The sequence below is a fragment of the Vespa mandarinia genome, chromosome 9 (assembly GCF_050613455.1).
Source record: "Vespa mandarinia isolate Hongniang chromosome 9, ASM5061345v1, whole genome shotgun sequence".
Classification (NCBI taxonomy): Eukaryota; Metazoa; Arthropoda; class Insecta; order Hymenoptera; family Vespidae; genus Vespa; species Vespa mandarinia.
In genome coordinates this window covers 5,751,940-5,774,521 of record NC_140818.1, presented here as the reverse complement: position 1 = coordinate 5,774,521, position 22,582 = coordinate 5,751,940, and the positions used below count along the sequence as shown (strand labels likewise).

The window sequence follows — 22,582 nt, the reverse complement described above, 5'->3', positions numbered from 1 at the left end:
TATGTTCTTTATCATTTATATCAAAGTTGTAAACAATTGTTTTTATAGATCGATTTCGTAGCTCATGATGACATACCTTACATGACAGATGATGGTTCAGATGTTTATGCAGCATTGAAAACTAAAGGTATGTTTGTAGCTACACAAAGAACAGAAGGAGTATCTACATCAGATATTGTTGCAAGAATTGTTAAAGATTATGATATTTATGTAAGAAGAAATTTAGCACGGGGTTACAGTGCCAAAGAACTCAACGTTTCTTTCCTTAATGTAAGTCATTTACAAAGAGCATTAATATACTTTGAAGTTTCTGATTCTAGTTATTTAAGTTTTTCGAACTAAAACTATGAAAAAATAGTTTTTAAAAAATTGTCATTTCAGGAAAAGAAATTTCGATTACAAAATAAATTTGATGACCTCAAAGATAAGGGTAAACGAGTAATGGAAAATATAGGTGAAAAGCGTATGGACATGATTAGTAAATGGGAGGAAAAATCACGAGACTTCATTGATGCATTTCTTTTATTATTTGGAAGGGAAGGAAGATTGGTGGGTAGTATTTATGGAGGAATTATCCTGTTAATTATTTTGTATTTTATCTTAATAATTCAATATAAAGCATGTTCACAAAAGGAATAAAAAATGTTCTATATAACAATACAAATGAATTCTCTTTTATTCCTAGATGAATAATGATTTTGAAAAATTACACCTTTGAAGATCTCTTATTTAAATTTCGTTGCATACCATTGTGTATGTGAAAGTAAAATAAAATATTTCAGAACAAATTTGGTATTTATTATAGTACTTCTATCATATTAGTATACATTACTGGGAGAACAATGAAAAACAAATGCTAGTCTTGAAAAATAGATGAATGATTAATTTTACTTTTAACTTTTTCTTTTTTTGCAGTCAACAATTTGGAATGAAAGTAAAGGACGTTTGATGCAAGCACTTTCACCTCCAGCAAGTCCAAAAAGAGATGGCAGTCCAAATGGTAGTAGCAGTAGTAATAACGATGAGGATCAAACAAGGTATATTATAACATTTCAATCAATTAATTAATGCATGTAATATAGATTATTAGATATAAGTATTTTATAAACCTAAAGTAATAAAAAATATTATGCATTATAGTCCCCCACCAAAAAAGACTGGGCGCTACGAATTTTCACAAAGTACTCAATATCTAAGCGATGATTACAGTGATGATGAGGAAGAAAATTTACAATCTAAGTGATAAATCATTATGTAAATGCAATGTATCTTCTTATTACGACCAAAATTAGTGTGCTATTTTTTTTTAACATTAGACATATTTTCATACAGCTACATAAGCTGTTTATACAGAGAATAGCACTATGCTTCATAATTTTTGTATGGTAAAATTACTATACATAAAGCAAAATATTTGTTATTATATGGAAATTTAGTACAATTATGAATTATGCAAGTTGGAATATAGACATTTAAATCTACAGAAGATATGTAGATTATTTAAGATATCTATTACATCAAATTTATAATGTTTTTTCAGTTGTTGCTGTAGTATTACTTATTTGTATTATGTTCCTAATACAGCAATGAATTATTTATTTATTCTAAATTTCTACATGTTTTTACAGATATTAGTATTTATATTTTCATGTACTAAACAAGAAATTGTTTCCAGTATTTATTTTTAAACAAATAATATGTAAAAAGTACTGGTCTATGAACTGATCTAATAACGATTTCTCTTACTTTATCATCAATTTTGTACAGAACGTATTATAGAATAATCTTACGTCTCATTGTACAGATATCTTAGATACAGAGTAAATATTTCATCTATAAAGACATATTAATTTTACATTGTTGCAAGTAACGCATAACCCTAGAAGTGATCTATAAAATATGTATATATATATATATATATATATATATATATATATATATATATATTTATATACACATACACAAAATCTTACAAAACATGATTGACCATAGAAATGATGATTATTATTAACATATGAACCAGTATGCAAGAAATAGATAAGCAATACTTCCAAGATGAAAGAAACACTGTTTTATAGAGCCTATTCATATTAATTACATTGAATCATATATATTAATTTATTATAAACACATAATAATAAATGATACATCAAAAATATAATAGTTTATATATACAGACATAGTAAAGAAATTATAAAATATACTCTAAACTGAGTAGAAGATTAAGAAGAATAACATATAAAATAGTGATCATGGTAACATTTTGTATATAAGTAATGAACGCAATATATAACAAAGTTATTTTTATAGTGAGGTTTTTAAGATTTCATTTATTACAAAAATGAACAATTTCATCTTCGAAAATAAACAAAACATGATTTTACATAAACTAAATACAATACATATTTTTATGACAAAAAAATTATAAGGTGCCTCTTTATAGATATATTTGCGTTCAATATTTTCAAAACTAATGCTTTTCAAAAACATACTTGCATACCATGTTCAATGGAAATGCTCAATCTTTTAATAACATATGTAATTGCATGCATTAAAGATTTTCCATGTCTTGTAATATACCACCTGTGCCTCAGTCTAACATAGCTGAAGTACATATATTGAGTATTATAAATGCCTTAGAAGATATTAATAAGATAGTTATTCTATAATGCAATGTCAATTATATATTAATATTGATATTGCAATATATGTACACAGGCCTATAATGCAATAACTATTACTGTTATATGAATATCACTGTCTTCATAAAATATACTTAGTATCATTTATTAAATAGGAGACTAGAAATTTTTATTTATAGTGAATTTATTATTAAACAATGAAAATATTTTTAATTATGATTTTAAAAGTTATAAACCAAACAACAACTTTATGGCAGATGGGTAAATTTTTCCATATCTTAATATCTCTTCGAAGCATGTAATCCTCTTAATGGAATAATTTAATATAAATATGTTTAAATGATTAGTAAATAATTAATATTAAATAGAATAAATAAAACTTTAATAAATAATTTTATCTACATACATATATTTCCAATGAAGAGTGGATGTTTTCTTATAATTTTGCTTATATTTGTATTTTTGTTTTTGTTTAATAGAAATATATTTATATAAAAGCATATATATACATATATATATATATATATATATATATATATATATATATATATTTGTTATTAATTAAACAATAAATGACGACATAAGCGTCACTTCACTGGAAACAATCACTGGAAACTCAAAGCAATCATTTCTGTCGATGAAATGAACAAATTAAAGCTTCAAATTGATAAAATATGATACTAATGAACTATCAAGTTCCAAATCTGCTTATAAAATATACTTTTATATGTAAGACTGTTTTGTAAAGAAATACTTTATGATCGGGTCTTGATAGCTATTGATATAATTTGTATCTATTTGAAACTTTTATTTCTAAACGAATAATGTTCGTTTGACCGACAGAAATTTGCATCTTAAGTTTCTAACAATCTAACAATTACTCTTTGCTTTCATTAACAAATAATTAATAAATATATTTTATCATCATATGCGAAATATTTTAATTGTAAAATATATTTGATTATATATATATATATATATATATATATATATATATATATATTTATTTATTTATTTATTTATTTATTTATTTATCTATCTTACCTATATATATATATGATTTACTACCATGATCACTATTACTATTTTGTTAAACGATACTTAGTTGTCGGAATTCAACGATAGAATGACTTATTATTTGTTAAAGTCGCTCAAATCCCTACGTGTTTGTTTTTTTATGTTTACATTATTACTATTATTTAGTATACAGTAGGTTATGTTCTGAAATTAATCGCTAGGTTACTTGATGAGGATTGGTCAATGTTACTATCGATTGAGGCAATCAATCGAAATAATAATTTAAACTAACGTGGCGCGAAATATAATCTTTATCTTTTTTTTTTTCACATTATCAAACATTGAATTTATAAAAAATATATATAAATAAATGAGATCATAACATTTTTATTTTATATTAAATTAGTCTATTTACAAAGACTAGTAGGAGTATTATAATCAATCCTGGTGCGAGAGAAATGGAACAGCTTTTAAAGAAATTAAAATCTGAAACATTTTAATTATTATTAATTGATATAAAATAAAGAATAAGATACTATTTATTTTTCATACTTTTGTCATTAGGATCTCGTACTCCGCATTGCCGATGCCCTAATGTTGCTTTTCTCTTTGACGGTATATATCCTGGTATATATAAACTTGGAGCTTCTAATTTCCCAGTTGACATTAATTTACTGAAATCTTGTTCTAATTTATTGGCTATCGGACCTAAATATCAAAATGTATATGTAAAATAATATGTTGTATCTACGAACAAAAAGCAAACTTACACAAACCTTTAAAGTGTATCAAAAATTGAATACAAGCTCCATTGTGTAATATTTTAGTTTTTCTGCTATCGATAGATAACATCCATTCAGGAATACCCATTACTTTTCTTACATCTTCTAAGAATTGTGCTCTAAAAGAAAACAAAATATAGTAAATTTGTTAAAATAATTGTTGCTATGGTTTACTTTTTTTTAAAAATATATCTACACGACAAAACGAGGTGGTTTTCTTATATTTGCATATTTTACTATATCGTAGTCCGGTTCAATATTAGCACAAGCAAATCTATTATTTCCAAAATCTCTGTCCATAATAACGATTGATTTTCCCATCGCAGAAACTGGCCCATCTAATGGAAAATTTGGATCTGTGAAAACTCGTCTTTCCATTCCTATATTGATTGGTCCCAAACGAGATGAAATGTCTCCTACTTGACATCTTAAAGGCAAATCAGGACCACATTCTTGTCTATACAGATCTTCCTGTTTCGAATTATTGTTGTTATTTAGTACGCTTGGATAATTAACGATGTATGAACAAGAAAAATACAAATAATTTTACATTCAAAGGATCTGCTAATTGAGTAAAATAAGGATTCCATATGTATCCACCTGCGACACATCTAGTATCTTTTACTTTTACAGCCGCATCCACTCCAACAGGATTAACGTATATAGCCCAATTGTGATTCTTTGTCTGTTAAATAAAAAGATTCAAATATTATGTTGTGAAATATATTTTTCAGAATAAAGAAAAGAAAAAATAATGTTATATTTTTACAATATTACGATCATGATTTCCTGGATGTCGTAACTTGACTTCAATTACTGTCTCACTTTGACTACCATCTTTATATGCCAGCTGTGACTATAACAATAATTATATATTAATTTATTTATTAAGATTCTAACTTATATTTAATAATGAATATTAATAAATAATATACCATTTTAACATAACCGTACGCAAATCCTTGTGGATGATGGAACGAAGCAATTGCTCGTAATTCTACCGCTTCAGATGGTGCATATCCTCTTTCTATCGTAGAACAGGCCCATCTACAATAATAAATAATGTCATTATATATACTCTTTTATTTCTAATATTTTACCTTAGGTTTTTTTCTTTTTTATGAATCACTACACTGTGACCAAAAATGCTTCTAGGTCCGAACAATGGAAGCAAGGTGTCGTTGTAACTCGTTATATATTTTTTTCTGTTATCTAAAGTACCAAATTTTCCGCTAAGGTCTCCCATTTCATATTGATCCGATGTACCTTCTCTAGAGCCTGGAATGTTACTTGAATTCACACCCAACGGATTCCAGTAATTATATAAAGATGTAGCTTCGCAAGGGAATTCTAAATCTATTTCTACCGGAGTCTGTGATTGTAAAATATTTTAAATATTTAAAATATCAATATTATTTCTTTTAAGAGCTACATTGAAACAGGTTACCATATGTATGTGATATCCGCTCATTTTTCCACCAAGTCCTTCAAGATTAATTTCAATGTCCGTGACATCGTATTCGCTTTGTTGAATGAATTCCAATTTTCCTCTTATATGAACAGGTTCACCATTACCAAACCAATCTTTAGCAATTGCTTTTAATCTATATAATCCACCGATCCTATAGAAGATATTTTGTTGAAATTTAATTTTAATGTTCCAATATGAAACAATGAAATTTTTTTTTGATTTACGTCGAACAAGCGAGTCTTTCTCCTCTTGCGATTGGTCCATGATCATCGTAAATTACTAAACTCTTTCCTAAAATACTATTTCGTCCAGAAAGTGGCAACATCGTATCTGTGAAGAGTTTTCGAGTTAGAAGAGGTCCATAGACCTTTTTCCCAGCAATTTCGAGTTTTCCATGTCTCGTAAGGTCACCCAATCGACATAACGAGATTTCAACTGTTGAACAATATTTCGTATGATTTGGATCCCAATCGATCTAATAAATATTTATACTCTTGATTATTTGTTATTTGTAACATTTCTTTAAAGATAATTCATTTTGCAATTATTACTTTATGAGGATTGTATGGTGCACCAGCGCTTAGACATCTACCAGTCCAATTATAATAATCCTTTCCAGGAGGATTATCGTGTACCATCCATCTGAAAATGATCGATAATACAATTTCTATCATATATGTTTCTTTTATGTACGTCTAACATTTACTACCTATGCTCGGCTGAATTATTCAGTGCACTACCATCGGCATGAACTAAATTTTCAATTATAATAGTTGTATCAGCTTCAGGATTGTTTTTTGGTTGACGGAATATTATTTTTCCTACTATTGGATATCTAAAGATTACTTGTGCCGTAAACATAGGAATTTGTCCTGCATTTTGTGGTAAATGAAGAGCAAAAGTACCACATACCCATGGTATTATACCTTTATTATCAGTTTCATTATACCTTATTAAAAAAGAAAAAGAAAGAAAAAAAAATTATTAACTAATTTTATATTTTATTATAAAACGTATTATTTCAATATATTATCTCACTTGTGAATTACAAGAGATCGATGAACGATACTATGAATTCCTGACAGTGGCAGATATACGTCCCAATAGATACCATGCAATTTTGCACTTCCAGGTAAAATATCAGTATGATAAGATCCTTCTTTGCGACCTTGAAGCTTTCCTGACAAATCACCAATGCTATATTGATCCTGAGTTCCTAAACCTGCTGGTGGTACTGTCTTCTCGTCGATCTTAGTCGGATTGTACATGTTTTTAGTTGTCAAACACGGTTCTCCGATATCTTCTAAAAATTTAGCTGGTTCAGGTGGTAGTTCATGTATCCTATAATATGCTACTTTGGTGGCATAACGCAATCTCGTTTCTAAATTGACTGGTGTCAGAGATATATTGATCCATGTCGGGTTAAACGGAGTTTCTTGGCTTAATGTCATTTCACCTTTTATGCCACGAGAGCTAATTAATGTTCTGAAACATGTATTTTTTGTTTTTTACTATAATCTATGCTGAAAATTGCAGTACAAATAAATTTAAGTATGCTTATTAATGTCGAAACAGAAATGTAGCTATATTCCGTCTAATCATACTTGGCAAGAATCGGTTTGCGATGATTGATCTTAGCACAAGCCAAGAACGAGTCGTCGTGCGTAGGGTGAAAAATAACTAAGTACAATAATCGATGTGGTCCAAGAAGATCAGCCGGTAGGAGTGATAATTCTGGATCTCTATAAGAAGTCTTGTATTTTGGACTTTGTTTTACGGCAACTTTTATTTTACCCAAACGCATATCAACATCACCGATAGATTTGCCAGGACCAGCATTATCTGGATCGAAAACTGTTTGAAGTATATTGCAACTTGATTTATCTGAAACATATTAAATAAGATTATGTACAAAATTGACGAATATAGACGAAAATATATTTCATTTTTCGTACCTTTGCCAATGTTAAAAATATCAGTCACATAAATTTTCCAGTGATGTTCTGTATAATCTATTTGTAACTTTTGGTTATTGATATGATGCAAATCGGCATAAATGATAGTATCAGTGGTATTGTCACCAGCTTGACCACCAAGCCATCGGAACCAAATTGTTCCAGCTACTGGGCCGTAAAAACGAGCTTCGGCGAATTTCTCTGTATTTTTCTCAAAAACCTACAGGTGTGACATTTATTAAAAGACATCCGACATTCAACGTAAAAGAAAATTTTTATTTACAAAAATATCATGAATTACCGTGATAGAAGCACAGATTATTCTGGACGTATAGGAGTCTTTTAGTAATAAACCTTTACCCCATAATCCCTTTTCACCAGTTAGAGTTACACCTGGAACTTCAACAGAACCTGTTTCATTCCCAGGCATTTCCAATGGACCAACTAGATCCGTCAGATCGATTATGCTACGAGCAATAGATAAATTATAAAGCTAGAAGAAATATATTTAAGCCAAAATATATAAACATATTTCAAATACCTTTCTCCAAGATGACGACGACTGCATCGATCGTCTATGACTGTGTAGTCGACAGGAAATTGTGTAATAGACCAGAACCATTGTTGATCTGGATACTGAAGTGTCGTTTGTAAAGCGAATCGAATTCTTATCGAATTCTCTGTTTTTTGTTCAAATCGGACCTCTCCATGAAGACCACCAGCGGATATATAAGCTGCTAGCTTGAGTGCATTTCCTGATATCACTGTATATATACATAGGAATGTTTTAAGAACAAATATTGTCTTTCTTCGCAATACATCTAATTAAAGTAGTAAAAATTACATCGAATTTACAACTCTAATGAAATAAATTTCTAAATTTATTAAACAAAATAAATCTGTTCCTCGCATGTGTTCCTAATATATTATCATTTTTGAAGGATGATTCACAGTAATCATATTACATATCGACGAACATTAATGCTTTCACTCACCATAACTTAATAAAAAAAGCCACCACATTATCGACAATTATTAAAGATCTTTTATAGCATTTTCTTTATCTTAAATTGATTTTTTGATTCGTTAACTCACATGGTTCGCCATACGGCAGAAAACTGTAGACTTACAACGGTGGCCAGTCAAGGTAACGCCTCGTACTTTCTTATTTCTTTAAATGGATATGGTGGGAGTCTTGAGAAGAGAACGATGACCTTTGCATAAGAAAGTGGGACCTGGTGGTATGTCATCTGGAGGAATGATTTTCAAAGCGAAGAAATAATCAACAATAATTTTTATGAATTGTAGGAAAGATTTGTCTTATTGTTCGAGAAAAAATAAAATTTGACTATCAATTAATTGCATAAATATTATTGGATATCTGTCAAAAATTTGAATGTTAATAAAATAACCTTACTTGGATCTAAAAATTAATCGTCTTATCGAAAACAAAAGGATAGAAATGATTAATAGTCAAGAAGAATTACAATCTATTTTTAATACGATGAAAGTATTTATGACTTTTGATTTTATACGAAAATTACTACGATGTATTACATTTTATATAGGAAACTGTATAGACAGAGTCGTGTGAGTAATGATATATCGTATATATTTTTATTTTAACATATTTAATGAAAAAAATTATTTAATAAATATTTTCTATTAGACATTATCAAAAAGATGTAATAATAAGACAATTAAAAAGAAGAAAAAAACGACTTTTTGAAGGTTGTAATTATAAAGACAAAAATATTAAATGTAAATGTAATTGTAGCAGATGCACGTAAGTAACAAATATTATCTGAATTGTATAAAATTATTAAGATTTGTATGTGCATGTAATTATAAAGGATGGTTCTTCCAGTAAATATAGAAATATCTGTAGCCGTGTTTTAGAAACTGACTTTATGACAAACATTATTTGCGATAATCGACCAACTAAAAATGAAATGTATGTACGATTAAATAATTATATTATATTTTATTATGCTTAACATAATATCTTTAATTGCATTACAAATTAAAAACTACGATTGATAATAATTTCATATAATAAGCGAACATCATCTTTGTTTATAATTTTATAAATATTTTATTCATATTTTATTGTTTTAGTTGTACAGACAAGGATCACGTTCGTCCATGGACATTGGAGCAGACACAACCACAGGATCACAGAGACGTATATTTTATCATCTACTTTTCATACTTGTTCTTTACATGGATCGCCTGTTTGACAGCAAAATTTATTTTTCACATAAACTGGACAGCATCCAGTAGTAGTTATAAATGTTTTTTGCTAAATGTTCCAATAAAACTTTAAAACCCATAATCCTTTAATGATAAATTTCATTAGAAATTCAATTTTTTGCATTAAGTTTGATAATGAGCGTTCGAATTAATTTTATCAAGTAAAAAGATAACGATCAACGAAATACGGTGACGATATTTGAAGGAAAGCTCTCGATCTTATGGATGGCTGGGCATGGTGGACGAAAATGCAGCAAAGTACAACGCGCATGCCGTTGGTGAACATGACACAACAATCCCAACCAAATTCGTATATTCATCGGCAAATTCTTGTTTCTATTTCGAATCTTGTAATTCGTTGACTGAATTAAATGAAGAATTGGATGAAATGCAAACTGATAATTCTACAATTACTGAAGTTATCAGGAAGTACGAATTCTATTCTTTGAGTATTTTTTATTAAATTTAAAACTTGCCAATTTACGAGAAGGATAATATGAAATGAATCGATTTCCATTGATCCTGATATCAGTATTCTTTTTTTTTTAACAGGCTTCCAAAGCATACAAAAGTAGACAAATGTTCACAGTCACCTTATGAGATTTCTAAATCGGATTCCAAGATTGAATTTGGCCGAGATAAGAACTAAGTGTGTGTGTGTGTGATGATTCAGATTTAAAGAATGTCATTATATGCAGTATAAAATTTAATAATTCTGTTATTGTTTGTTCTGTAAAAAATCGCTTGTTTTGATCGATTTGTAATAATATTTAAAACATTTGTTGATGGGACAATAATTTTCATTAATTGTACTTCGGCATGATGGGAACATAACATTATGTAATCCTTATATCCCAATAACAAAAAAGTTATCATTTTTTTTAATGGTTGGGAGAAAAATGACAATATTTTATTAAAAAAAAATGTAAAACTTTTCATTTACTTTTCAATTAGTTAGAGTTGCATCTTTTTATAAATATTTATAAAATTATGAAACCGTTTTAACCTTTAATCATAATGCTGATATTAATCACATTGTTAATCTAGGAAATATATATAAATTACCCGATATCATGAAAGTGCAGTGGCATGTCGTGGCTCTCAAATATCGGGCAGTTATTTTCGGTATCCACGTGCTTTGGATATCGGAGCACAGATCGAAAACGAAAGCCAAAAATAATGAATCATCGTCAAAAACTACTATTCTTTGACTGAAATTAAAATTCTATCATATGCCAATGTATAGGAAGAACTATAGAAAATATTTATCATTCACTTCGATTTGTTTAGAAGGAACATTATATTTCTTTTTAAATAAATCTAAAACCGTAATGCGTGACGCAATACAGGACGGACAGTTCTTTTTTTCATCTTGGCGTTTCCAATCCGTAAATAAAAACTAAAAATGACTTCAGTCGAAAAGTTCTAGATTACGTATGATCAAACAATAAAAGTACAAAGAAGAGCTATTGCGTACGCACCAGAGAAAAATACGAGAGTTTCACGTGAGAACCAAAATAAACCTATAAGACGGTCGACAATATGGAGTCGCAAGATATTACTAATGGCGGATGTGCAGAAAGACAAAGAGAGGAAGACAAGTTTCTTCCTGATCGACGTATAAACGTAGCAGATCGTTTCAATCGTATACGAGGGGTAATGGAGTCATCCGTTATCTTCGTTCGTTTCCAGGGGCACCCTTGACTTATATTTTCGTTCTGAAAAGCGAATCCCGATAGCGCGAAAGAACAGGGCGGTAGACAGGCACCAGTCGCGCCGCCGTTCCTACGGTCCTCGGCAAACTGTTTTAGTCGAAACGTCGAAAGGTTCGCTATTTTGAGGTGGCTCGCACTAAATATGGTCAGATAGGCGTTGGCGTTGTACCCGGGCTGGGCACCCCTGTTCGAGCAGAACATGATGGTGGGGGAATCCACCAAAGTTACTTAGACAAGTTCACCTCTATGATTCGGACAGTTGGTTAGTTGTGACCATCTCGTACAATCCTCTTAGAAACCAACTGTAGATATGGTAAGTAGGTACCGGTGTTGTTAATGAGGTACCATTATCAACCCGTAAAACTTAATTGCGGAAAGAAAAGACAACGGCGATTTTTCATGGAATTTCTTACGAAACATAATATTCGAATTTATATCTCTACCTTACGGGAAGATCAAGGAAGAACGCAACATGTTGTCTAAACGTGATAGCTTGATTAGTGGCCGAAGAATCGATGCCAAAACGTGTCGTACTACGACGCTGGATTCCACGAGGATGATCGATCGATGGATTACGCGGTGTGTGTCGTAAATAATATGCCAAGTGACGTATCGATGAATGGAGTGCAGCTTGCAGCTTCCATGATCGCGAATTGTGTTAATGGAGTGCAAGAGTGGTCTCCGTTAAGCTCTTGGCCGTTCGCCATTTCACACTTTGGTGTCATTTCCGTTTATTTTTTCATTAGCCCTTAGAATATGGTGTACCTATTATTTATCTTTATCTGAAAAATTATAAGGATTTATATTTTTCTTGATAATTCATATGAGTTCTTAAGATATTTCATGTATTATGCTTTCGGCATTGTCCACATGTTTTTTTCAGCAAATTCGTCACCGTAAAGACGATAACGTTACATTATTTTTCTCGTTATATCAATGACAAACCTAAAACAAATTTCCAATTATAACATTGCTCTCATCTCTTTCATATAACAAATTATAGGAAGATCGTTGAAAAAAGCACTCATTGCTACTAAAAATTTGATCGAGTCGAACTATAATCTATAATAAAAGAACGAGTATTTCTTCAACTGCGTGTGGCTGTTTATAAAAATACCAGAATTATGTAATGATCGTAACTCGAGAGGCGGCGTACCGTCGAGACGATCGGTCTATATACGTCTTGGCTGCATGTCGACAGTACTACTAATAGGGTGGTTCTATTTTTAGTATCAGCAAACGATATCTTCTGAATTTTCCCTAGCGACTTTCGGATCGAGTCATAGCTCATAAATTCTATCGAAGGATTTGGATTTATCAATTCATAAAAAATTTCTTTCTCATTTTTGAAATTAAACAAATACAAGAACGAGCAAATAAATTGAGTCAAATCTTGGAAACATTTCAAGGAACGCTTGGTTTCATTCAAAATCTATATGGTCAAAATATTCCGTTCTTGTTGTACACGTGGTAACAGGTTCCAATTGGATACAATACAAATTTTTGAGAATATATAAAATTATGAGAGACCACCTGTTGCGTCGGTATCATCATAAGATGATCTCTTCTGATAATTATAAATATATCGATTTACTTAATCGATTACCTTAACTCATAAACTAGTCTCATATAAACGACATTAAACTCATTTGTCAAAGAAATAAATGATATAGCGACGGAGAAGTGTTTAATTCGACAAGAAAATCATACATTTTAGGCGGATAAGGAAAAGAAGAAGAAGACCAAAAAGAAGGAAGAGGCAGCTCCGGCGCCTCCTCCTCCAGAACCCGAGCCAGCACCGGCTGAAGAAAAACCACCAACCCCGACTGGTACCCCTAAGGAATCTGGATCCGCAAGGGCGAGCAGTCGTGGTAGCCGAAGGGCTAAGCGTAGCGGTTCCAGTGTCTTTTCTATGTTCACTCAGAAACAGGTCGCTGAGTTTAAAGAGGTACGTTTGTACGAATAAAAAAGTCAAGAAAGATAGGATGAACAAATAGGACGCTTTCTTTTTCATAAATCAATTATTAGAAAGTTAAGAATTCTCAATTTAAATGAAACAAGATATATATATATATATATATGTCTTTTGTGTCAATCTTAAACGCAGCATCTTAAAGTGATGAGATAATTGCTGACAAACATACATAATTTGCTTTGTCTGGATCTACAGGCTTTCCAACTTATGGACCACGACAAGGATGGTATCATCGGTAAAAATGATCTACGTATGGCCTTCGACTCGGTCGGTCGTCTTGCTACTGACAAAGAAATCGATGAGATGCTCAATGAGGCACCAGCACCTATCAACTTTACCCAATTGTTAAATCTATTCGCTGTTCGTATGTCAGGATCAGGTAATTAAACAAAAACTTAAATTTTCTAAAATATTAGACGATATTTTCTTGTATATACTGATCAAAATGTTTTCCTTTTAGGCGCTGATGACGATGACGTCGTAACAAATGCCTTCAATACCTTCGACGAGAATGGCAAAATCGATGGAGAAAGGTATATAATCTGTCATTTGATAAAGAACAATTAATTTTACATTAAAATATCATTTTTACAGACTGAGGCACGCCTTGATGACTTTTGGCGACAAATTTACCGCGAAGGAAGTTGACGAATCCTACGATCATATGTACATCGATGACAAAGGTTTCATCGATACACCAAGTCTTATCGCCATGTTAACCGGCACAGGCGAAGAAGAAGAAGATTAAACTTATATTACTGACATCCGGAAAAAGAAACACATTTAATTTCTATTCATTGCAAACGAAGTCTCTTGTTACGTCAGATTCGCCGAGACCGTTTCTGAACATAACGACAAAAAGTATGACACGAATCTAACGCCTAGCATTCCCTTATCCTGTTTTCGATGGCAAAGGTTTAATTTTTTCAAAGGGACATGTACAAAGAACGATCTCAATCCGTTGAGAATACACATTATCTACCAGGATTCTTTTCATGGTGTGTGCGCTTACTGCGTAATCTGAGGATAAACGAGACTTCGAATCATACAATATTTATCATTCATATAATAAAAATATTTTAGAACATCATAACGAGACGACTCTCTTATTCTGCAGTAGTCATCATCGAATTACGAGCGATCTTGTGTGTGAGAGGAACTGGTTGTTTGTCACGCCAGTGTTATTCTTGTTCGATTTCCGAATTTTCAGACAAAAATAAAAAGTACATTTTTTTGTGGTATATTAAAATATTTCAAATACATTGTAAATGTAAAATGGTCTTTCATTTAGTGAACTACCTATTACAAAATATACTCATTCCCAAATTATTTCGAAATTGAAATGAAATTATTTTCCAAGAAAAAAAAACAATCAAAAATACAATCATACGAAAGAATTAAACTAAAAATACCTGATCCAAATGACGAATGTTTTCGTTATCTAATCATGTAATATGAGTTTTTTTATATCATGCTTAAAAAGACTCCTCCTCGTTTTACGCTTGGCTAAGTACCAAAGTATATGTTGATGACACTTGACTAAATTTAACTACGCCCAAATAATTAATATATACACCGCCTGCCACGAACATCACCGGTCAACTATTTTATTAAACTAACATGAAATTTCCTGGAATATCAGAGAAGTTAATAAAATTTATCTACATATAACGTGTGATAGATGTAGCAACTTTTGCTTATGATTACTATGTGTATGTATATGATATGCATCACTATATATATCCATACGTTAGTTTTCTTTTTTTTTTTTATATAGAATTCATCGTACTTTATGCTGGACCAAGTTTCTCTTATGGATCTCAATATAAAATCACTAACGGATATAAAATAACTAAATTAAATTGAAAATATTAATAACACAATATTTAATTGAAACTATTAATAATATAATATATAATAATAAAAGATATAATTCTTGTTTACTTATCATCATAAAATAAATGTTACCAATAAATGATCGCGTTAAATTAAATGAAACATAACGCCAAAAGGAAATGACATTTGTAGTTCTAGTCAAATAAAAAACAAAATCAATAGAACACTAAAAATTAATCATTTATCATTATATGCTTTTATATGTGAGAGAAAAATATGTTGAAAGATTAAAGAAAGGTTAAAAAAAATAAATTTCATTGACTGAATGATTTAAACTTTACATATAAATTTAATAAGCTTTAATAACGGATGGAAATAGTACGGATATCAAATGGCGCTAATTCAATTTAAATTCGAATGCAATGTGAAAATAAATGAAATAATAATATCGCGTACGTAAATAACAATAATTATAGCTTCATTTTTGATAGATCTGTTTTTCAAATTATACATTTATAACATAATGAAACTTGAAAAAATTCATTTGTTAATTAATAATACTTATATAGAAAGAAGTATATTTTTAATACTATTTTAGAAAATTCAAAGTTTAATTAAAACACACAACTTACCAAATCGATGGTCCGATGATCGAAGTATTCCTCGTAGTGGATGCAGATGGAATGGAGCGGTTGTACCGTTGGAAGCAAAGTGACACATGAACGTGGTCATGAAGACAGGTGGAAAACCGGAAATCCCAATGAAGCATTTGTGCCAAGTGACGCACTTTACGTTTGGCGAGTACTCCTTTCTAAGTTTTGCGCTAATTATATTAATTAAAAAATATTTCATCGATAATATTTGTTATTTCTTTATTATCTCTTGGAGAACAGCGAGGCTTCAATATTTTATTGATAACAAAAAATTGATATGCAAAAATTACCATGTCTGAACATATTAAACAATATTCCCGGGAAAATATATTTTGTGACATCCAAACAGATTTCACTGGAGATGGTATCAGCACCAATGGAGGGGGCCAATCTTAGATCTATAAAAGAGCGCGTCCTGCTAATTTCTGGACAGTATGAAAATACGATAATATAGATTAATTAATAGTAGTTATACATCTTGTCGATTATTGAAGTTTTTGTGTCATCAAAATAATCGAAGTATAATTGTTTTAGTATAGTCTAGTCCAGCATAGAAAAAAAAGTAAAAATGCCTTATCCTGAAAAGGAAGAAAATAATAAAGAGAATCAAGAAAAAAAAGTGGTACAAATATTATTTCTTAACTATACATGTTAGATTTATATATTTACTGACATGACAAAAAACGTTCAATTGTTATCTTTAGAAAAAGAAAAAATCATCCAAGATAGCTGAAGGACAATTGAAGGAGAGTGTTAAAGAATCAGTAGAAGAAAAGAAAAAGGAAACGGAAAAGAAAAAGGAAATGGATAAGAAAAAAGAAGAGGAAAGAGAAAAAGAAAAATCTGATGTAGAGACAATAAAAACAAAAAATTCACAAGATAATGTTTCCGTGGAGAAATCGATGATTTTCAACGCTGTTTCTCTACCTAAAGAAATAAAGATTCGAAATGAAGTAGGAAAAAGTGATTTGATCAAATTATCAGAGCTAAAAGAAGTAACTTATTTAACTTGTTCTAATTTTAAGTCTTTCTTATAACAATTACATACGTATTATGTATTTTTTCAGGCATTTCAATTATTTGACTTTAATTGTGATGGTATCATTGATTTAGAAGACCTAAAGTTTACTTTCATAACTATGGGCAAACCCGATGTATCCGAAGAACAATTACAGCGAATGTTATCAGAAATACCGACTCCGATTGATTTTGATGCGTTTATTACACTTTTTGGGTGAGTTAAGAAATACCACATAATGTAAAGAATAACATGAAAAAACAAGATTAACTTTGTGTGTATGTGTGTATATACATATACACAATTTATTAATAGACAAAAAGTTAGTGAAATGGACTCTGAAGAAGTTATCACTGCTGCATTATCAACTTGGGATATGAGAAACATCGGAATGATTCCAGAAAACAAGTGATGAGTTTTAAAAATTAGAGATTAATATAGATATGAAAAGAAATTATATTGTTTTTCTTTTTTTTTTAGAATACGTGATGATCTTCAAAAATTTGGTGACAAATTTACAATTAAGGAAGTTGATCGTGCCTTAGAGGAAGCACCAATTTATTTGCTAGATGGTAATGCAATGATAGATTATATTAAATTTAGTAACAATATCTGTGGTTTTCAAAATCTGACCAAAGCTAGACAATATCAGAAAAATTTAGAAAATGTTTAAAAAATATAGTTCTGATATTTGTTAATATTATGTAGAATCAAATGATAATTATGAAAATATTCTGTACCCTGCAAACTCTAAAATACAATTTAATTTACCGCAAAATAAAAAAAAGAAGTAATTACATTGCATAATTATTTCGATATATTAAGTATATGTAATCCGAAGATTTTACGATAATTTAACGAAGAAAAATCTCATTTTTCATTATAGTATTATTGACCACCTTTCTTCGGTCTCTCGCCAAATATAGCAGTTCCCACCCTTACATTTGAACTTCCAAGTAATACCTATAAAAAATTTAATTAACTTGTCTGATTTATATTTCGTGTAGATAAAATATTTCACAAATTTACCGCGTGTTCATAATCGGTAGACATTCCCATTGAAAGTTCCACTTTTTTTATATCAAGTTCTAATTCTTTACATAGATCTTCTCTACATTTCTTCAAGCGTAGAAAATCTGGATTTGGGCCGTTTGAAGTATCGTATCCGTAGATACCTATTGTCATAAGACCAGTAAATTCCAATTGTTTACAGTTATCCATAATATGCTTCACAAGTTCTGATACTTCTTCTACTTTGCAACCACTTTTTGCTAAAAATATTAAACTTCATAAATAAAGTTATACACGCTCCAATGGAATACGAATGTTAGTTGTTATTTTTATTGTTATAATGTGATCAACATAAATAAATTTCTATATCACTATTATAGAAAACATTAATTAATATATTTTTTTTAATATAACCGAATATAAATATTAGTAATGAAAAATTAAAAAAATGAATATAAATATTAATCAAGCAGTAATTTATATTCCTAAGTAATATTGAAATATATAAAATAATACATAGTAAAGTATAAAAGAGGAAATATACAAATAATGTAGTTAAGTAATAATATTTTATTATAAATTAAACATATTATGTTGCAATTATACAGAATGATGCAATTATACAGGATGAAATAAAAACATAGTGTAAATTGTTACTATATGAAAAAGATAAGATGGAAATTATTCTTAGATTTAGTTATAATAATTGAATATGATGGAGTATGACATAAAATCTTTTATTGTACCTTCTTCTTCGCTTGTATTGACCTGTACCATAATTTTCAATTGTGAGTTTTTTTCATTTACTTTTGAGAATGCATTATCAATTGCAGTTGCAATTTGTTTGCTATCAACTGTTTCAATGATATATAAATTTGGTATGCTTATAATTTTATTCACTTTATTTTTTTGTAAATGTCCAATAAAGTGCCATCGAATATCTTTGCATTTATCAACGATAGATGAATCAAATGCTTTTTCTTTCAATTCATTAACATAATTCTCTCCGAAATGTCTTTGACCAGCCTCATAAGCAGCAACAATCAACTCTGGAGGCTTCAATTTGCTTACAACTACTAAACGAGGTTCAAAATAGGTATATTCCTGGGAAAACAAATTAAGATTTTTTGTATTTTCTTTATAAAGATGTATTCGTAAATAAATAATAAACTTGCATACATAAAAATGGGAGGTCAGTATGAAACTACTATTAACATTAATTGAATCAAATACTTCACTGATATGATGATATTACAACTATTTTCATAAAAAAGGATTAGAAAGGATGTATAAAACAGTTTCCCTGTGGTATCTAATTTATTGCATGTACATTAAAACATTTATTGTGTCAAATTAATATGCAAATTAATAGTTTATTTAAAATGGTACATCAGTGACTTTTCACTCGATGTTAATTCTGCACAATCTCAAGGCCCGTACAATATATTCAGAATATATTTGTAGCACGATCCTTTTTTCAGTACTGTTGATGGCAATTTAAATTCTTCGACATTTCCTTAATGGCTGTGTACGATAGTACGTCATGGCAGTAGTTGCACTGCCTGCATCATTCTTTCAAGATTTACCACCAAACCCTCCCATTAAATTACCCAATCCACCTGCTGCTCCCTGTTGCAATTGCTTCATGATATTCTGAAGGCCTGGCATACCACCCATTTGTTGCAAGACACGTGGGTCCATCATTTTTGCCATTTGATGATTCAATTTTGCCATTTGTGTAGGATTAACATTTTTAGCCATATCACCTGCTTTGAATAAACCTTTGATACCACCCATTTTTTTCACAACAGCTGCGAACTTTGTATACTGAGTTATTAAGTCTTTCACTTCTTTTTCAGTTATGCCAGCACCTTGTGCTACTCTCACAATTCTTCCTGGTTGTTTACTAAATAATTTGGCACCATCCCTGCTGTCTAATTCCGCATCATTCATACTATCCATAATAGTCATAAGTCTCTTTAACCTGGCCATTGATTCTTGCTCAGTTCCTTTTGACATAAAATCTTGACTAAAACCAGGAATCATTCCCATTAATTGTGAGAATGGTCCCATTTTCATGATATTTTGAAATTGTTCATACATATCTCTTAAAGTAAATTGACCATGTTTAATTTTTTCAAGTAATTCTTCATTATCATCTAAGTTTAATTCATTTACTTTATCAATAAGTCCTTCTATATCTCCCATACCTAATAGCTTGCTAATAAATGGTTTTGTTTTAAATGGTTCCAAATCATCTATGTGTTCTCCCGTTCCAACAAATATTACAGGACTTTGTGTTGCTGCAACAGCAGACAAAGCACCTCCACCTTTCGCATGACCATCCAATTTTGTTATGATTATAGAACCAACATTTACACGTTCTTTAAATGCTTTAGCTTGAGCTTCACATGCTTGACCTATTGTTGCATCCATTACAAATATTATGTTGTCTGGTTGAACAGCATTGGCAACCTGTAACATCTCTTCAAATAATGATTCTTCTTGTTTGTGTCTTCCACTGGTATCAACAATAATAATTTCATAGCCTTCTTTCTTAAACATTTCTACACCTTCTTGAGCAATAGTCACAGGATCCACTTCTGTATAACTGCCATAAAATGGTATTCTTGCTTTTGTAGCATTTTGTTTTATTTGATCGTATGCACCTGCACGGAATGTATCGGCGCAGACTAAACATGCTTTCCAATTTTTCTTTAAATAATGGTAAGCCAATTTGGTACAAGTTGTTGTTTTACCCGCTCCTTGCAAGCCAACAAACATGATCACATTGGGACGGCCTTTCACAGGTTGATATGCTTTAACACCAGGATCTATCAATTTCACCAATTCTTTGAAAACAGCACTTTGTATCATACGCCGTTTATTAAGACCTCCAGCCATATCATCAAAATCAATAACAGTGCGAACATTTTCTCTTAATTTCTTGACTAACCTAATATTTACATCAGCTTCGAGCAATGCTGCACATATTTCCTTTAGCATAGAATTTAATACATCCTCGTTTATTACGGTCGCATTGCTAAGCGATCGCAAAGCCGACGTAATTTTACGTCCTAGGTCAGCTAAGACCATTTTCGTTTATTTATTTTCACTTTTCAATACGAATATTCTTGTTTAGTGGTTAGAAAATTGACGTTGAAAAAATATGTCAAGATTATTCCAATTTGGCCAACACGACATGACGACACATCCGGTTAGTCATTGATTATACAATAAGTAAGACTCTCACAATACTTCAGTTTTTGTAATAAAATATTTTAAATGCTGATTTGTATTTTATGAATATTTGAAAATGTGTAAACCCGTTACGTGAAACCTTTGTGCTCTACTTTGTTCGTATTTTGCTTTAATGATTATCATTCACGATCGCCATGATACATCTGTGTGACCGCAACAAAAAATACAAATAACATTCATAACCTCCGATATAAAATAAAATGTACATATGCATATGCATAAAATATTCGTAAAATAATGGGAATTATCGTACCGACCTAATAAAACACAATTTTCTTTTTATAGGATTTTTTAAAAGATATGTTTGTATGTATGTGCATATGACGTATAACCAAGGACAATGGGTATGATTCAAATAAATCACTTAAATTTAAAGTTAACATTATAGTTTTACGAAAAAAATATATAGCACTGGCCATATATGTATTTCTTTACGCTTTTTCGCCTTTTATCTGTTTAACAACAAAATGGCGACATACCGGTTCTCGTTCAGCAGATGCAGCGATGATTTTGTCGCGAACTAATTTCAGACTTTCAACCACGTCTTCCATTTTGTACTTTTTAATATGATTAATAACTTGCTAAAAGTAATAAAAAATTCTCAAAATTATTGCATACATTATTTAATTTATTATTTAGTTAACAATGATTCAAACTACTTTTAGAATATCTATATAGTTTATAATATACTATATGAAAGATAATGTTTAATATTTTAAATGGTTGAAAATTTATATTATATCATATTGTGAAAAGATAAAGATTTTTGAATACAAAATTAATTCTTTATAAAATAAGTAACTTCAAATGCATTAAAAACTCTTCTATTACTTACATTCGAATTTATCGCTTTCATAAATAGGGAAGACGAATAAATGCAATCCGAGCGAACCTAAACGAACGTGAGTGAAACTAAGAGAACGTGAGCGTAACCTATCGATAACGGAAGAGAACTAAAATCTTTATTCTTTTGCGCAGATTTGCTTTCTCTGA

General features: G+C 30.1%; 7 protein-coding genes and 1 long non-coding RNA gene across 27 annotated transcripts in view; 5 read left to right on the top strand and 3 right to left on the bottom strand.

Annotated features, from left to right (window-relative positions):
* The window catches only part of LOC118443336 (choline-phosphate cytidylyltransferase A), a 10,706-nt gene extending 5,799 nt beyond the window's left edge, over nt 1-4,907 (top strand). For 5 of the 11 annotated variants that reach the window (XM_035870148.2, XM_085659272.1, XM_085659271.1 and 2 more), the window contains 4 exons: nt 49-270; nt 382-549; nt 916-1,037; nt 1,141-2,918. In XM_035870148.2, coding sequence (XP_035726041.1) covers nt 49-270; nt 382-549; nt 916-1,037; nt 1,141-1,243 — 615 coding nt within the window. In that variant the 3' untranslated portion in view covers nt 1,244-2,918. Of the gene's footprint in view, nt 1-48; nt 271-381; nt 550-915; nt 1,038-1,140; nt 2,922-4,767 lie in introns of those variants that run through there. The other 6 variants (XM_035870151.2, XM_085659273.1, XM_035870150.2 and 3 more) reach the window with 4 other exon arrangements.
* Rsod (superoxide dismutase family protein Rsod) lies at nt 3,682-16,777 on the bottom strand. 8 transcript variants are annotated; one of them, XM_085659265.1, is made up of 20 exons: nt 11,602-11,922; nt 11,186-11,256; nt 8,863-9,117; nt 8,409-8,631; nt 8,169-8,334; nt 7,868-8,087; nt 7,517-7,796; nt 6,951-7,397; nt 6,622-6,861; nt 6,464-6,554; nt 6,137-6,387; nt 5,889-6,063; nt 5,542-5,813; nt 5,377-5,488; nt 5,211-5,297; nt 4,992-5,126; nt 4,638-4,912; nt 4,436-4,560; nt 4,212-4,367; nt 3,683-4,145 (listed from the first exon to the last, which is right to left on the bottom strand). In XM_085659265.1, the coding sequence occupies exons 3-20, from the start codon at nt 8,888-8,890 to the stop codon at nt 4,057-4,059; spliced, it is 3,372 nt and encodes a 1,123-aa protein (XP_085515391.1). In that variant the 5' UTR covers nt 8,891-9,117; nt 11,186-11,256; nt 11,602-11,922; the 3' UTR covers nt 3,683-4,056. The 8 variants fall into 8 exon arrangements, with proteins under 8 accessions (XP_085515395.1, XP_035726017.2, XP_085515391.1 ...); XM_085659269.1 differs by lacking the exons at nt 8,863-9,117; nt 11,186-11,256; nt 11,602-11,922 and adding exons at nt 16,279-16,466; nt 16,585-16,777 and having other exon boundaries at nt 3,682-4,145; XM_035870124.2 differs by lacking the exons at nt 8,863-9,117; nt 11,186-11,256; nt 11,602-11,922 and adding exons at nt 16,279-16,469; nt 16,590-16,723 and having other exon boundaries at nt 3,682-4,145.
* On the top strand, nt 9,112-10,201 carry LOC118443342 (uncharacterized). The gene is made up of 4 exons (XM_035870159.2): nt 9,112-9,457; nt 9,537-9,653; nt 9,735-9,821; nt 9,986-10,201. The coding sequence occupies exons 1-4, from the start codon at nt 9,330-9,332 to the stop codon at nt 10,191-10,193; spliced, it is 540 nt and encodes a 179-aa protein (XP_035726052.2). The 5' UTR covers nt 9,112-9,329; the 3' UTR covers nt 10,194-10,201.
* On the top strand, nt 10,356-10,891 carry LOC146872770 (uncharacterized). The gene is made up of 2 exons (XR_014982540.1): nt 10,356-10,549; nt 10,673-10,891. It is a non-coding gene; the product is annotated as an uncharacterized LOC146872770 (long non-coding RNA).
* Nucleotides 11,998-15,086, top strand: LOC118443340 (myosin regulatory light chain 2-like). Its single transcript, XM_035870157.2, has 5 exons — nt 11,998-12,148; nt 13,553-13,783; nt 14,006-14,189; nt 14,271-14,343; nt 14,405-15,086. Exons 1-5 carry the CDS (start codon nt 12,146-12,148, stop codon nt 14,556-14,558), a joined length of 645 nt encoding a protein of 214 aa, XP_035726050.1. The 5' UTR covers nt 11,998-12,145; the 3' UTR covers nt 14,559-15,086.
* LOC118443338 (myosin regulatory light chain sqh-like) lies at nt 15,992-17,990 on the top strand. 3 transcript variants are annotated; one of them, XM_085659274.1, is made up of 8 exons: nt 15,992-16,098; nt 16,245-16,443; nt 16,649-16,731; nt 16,834-16,921; nt 17,004-17,294; nt 17,367-17,533; nt 17,633-17,725; nt 17,798-17,990. In XM_085659274.1, exons 4-8 carry the CDS (start codon nt 16,868-16,870, stop codon nt 17,988-17,990), a joined length of 798 nt encoding a protein of 265 aa, XP_085515400.1. In that variant the 5' UTR covers nt 15,992-16,098; nt 16,245-16,443; nt 16,649-16,731; nt 16,834-16,867. The 3 variants fall into 3 exon arrangements, with proteins under 3 accessions (XP_085515400.1, XP_035726048.2, XP_035726047.2); XM_035870155.2 differs by lacking the exons at nt 15,992-16,098; nt 16,245-16,443; nt 16,649-16,731 and having other exon boundaries at nt 16,792-16,921; nt 17,004-17,252; XM_035870154.2 differs by lacking the exons at nt 15,992-16,098; nt 16,245-16,443; nt 16,649-16,731 and having other exon boundaries at nt 16,792-16,921.
* LOC118443337 (pyridoxal phosphate homeostasis protein) lies at nt 17,780-22,582 on the bottom strand. Its single transcript, XM_035870152.2, has 5 exons — nt 22,425-22,582; nt 22,069-22,170; nt 19,075-19,432; nt 18,347-18,588; nt 17,780-18,280 (listed from the first exon to the last, which is right to left on the bottom strand). Exons 1-5 carry the CDS (start codon nt 22,443-22,445, stop codon nt 18,206-18,208), a joined length of 798 nt encoding a protein of 265 aa, XP_035726045.1. The 5' UTR covers nt 22,446-22,582; the 3' UTR covers nt 17,780-18,205.
* Nucleotides 19,627-21,424, bottom strand: Srp54k (signal recognition particle 54k). The gene has a single exon (XM_035870137.2). The coding sequence runs from the start codon at nt 21,422-21,424 to the stop codon at nt 19,904-19,906; it is 1,521 nt and encodes a 506-aa protein (XP_035726030.1). The 3' UTR covers nt 19,627-19,903.

What these genes read in the sequence shown, in the direction of transcription:
- LOC118443340 (XM_035870157.2), top strand. An exon ending in AGGTCGCTGAGTTTAAAGAG is followed by an intron (nt 13,784 to 14,005) that starts GTACGTTTGTAC and finishes CTGGATCTACAG; the next exon opens with GCTTTCCAACTTATGGACCA. An exon ending in TGTTCGTATGTCAGGATCAG is followed by an intron (nt 14,190 to 14,270) that starts GTAATTAAACAA and finishes TTTTCCTTTTAG; the next exon opens with GCGCTGATGACGATGACGTC.
- Rsod (XM_085659269.1), bottom strand. Translation starts at nt 16,640, where the DNA reads ATGTCACAAAATATATTTTCCCGGGAATATTGTTTAATATGTTCAGAC. An exon ending in AAAAAAGAAAAAAACCTAAG is followed by an intron (nt 5,489 to 5,541) that starts GTAAAATATTAG and finishes TTATTATTGTAG; the next exon opens with ATGGGCCTGTTCTACGATAG. An exon ending in AATTAGCAGATCCTTTGAAT is followed by an intron (nt 4,913 to 4,991) that starts GTAAAATTATTT and finishes AATTCGAAACAG; the next exon opens with GAAGATCTGTATAGACAAGA.
- LOC118443337 (XM_035870152.2), bottom strand. Translation starts at nt 22,445, where the DNA reads ATGAAAGCGATAAATTCGAAT. An exon ending in CATCTGCTGAACGAGAACCG is followed by an intron (nt 19,433 to 22,068) that starts GTATGTCGCCAT and finishes TTGTTTTCCCAG; the next exon opens with GAATATACCTATTTTGAACC. An exon ending in CAATACAAGCGAAGAAGAAG is followed by an intron (nt 18,589 to 19,074) that starts GTACAATAAAAG and finishes TAATATTTTTAG; the next exon opens with CAAAAAGTGGTTGCAAAGTA.
- LOC118443338 (XM_085659274.1), top strand. Translation starts at nt 16,868, where the DNA reads ATGCCTTATCCTGAAAAGGAAGAAAATAATAAAGAGAATCAAGAAAAA. An exon ending in AGAATCAAGAAAAAAAAGTG is followed by an intron (nt 16,922 to 17,003) that starts GTACAAATATTA and finishes TGTTATCTTTAG; the next exon opens with AAAAAGAAAAAATCATCCAA. An exon ending in GGAATGATTCCAGAAAACAA is followed by an intron (nt 17,726 to 17,797) that starts GTGATGAGTTTT and finishes TTTTTTTTTTAG; the next exon opens with AATACGTGATGATCTTCAAA.
- LOC118443342 (XM_035870159.2), top strand. Translation starts at nt 9,330, where the DNA reads ATGATTAATAGTCAAGAAGAATTACAATCTATTTTTAATACGATGAAA. An exon ending in AACTGTATAGACAGAGTCGT is followed by an intron (nt 9,458 to 9,536) that starts GTGAGTAATGAT and finishes ATTTTCTATTAG; the next exon opens with ACATTATCAAAAAGATGTAA. An exon ending in TGTAATTGTAGCAGATGCAC is followed by an intron (nt 9,654 to 9,734) that starts GTAAGTAACAAA and finishes TGGTTCTTCCAG; the next exon opens with TAAATATAGAAATATCTGTA.
- Srp54k (XM_035870137.2), bottom strand. Translation starts at nt 21,424, where the DNA reads ATGGTCTTAGCTGACCTAGGACGTAAAATTACGTCGGCTTTGCGATCG.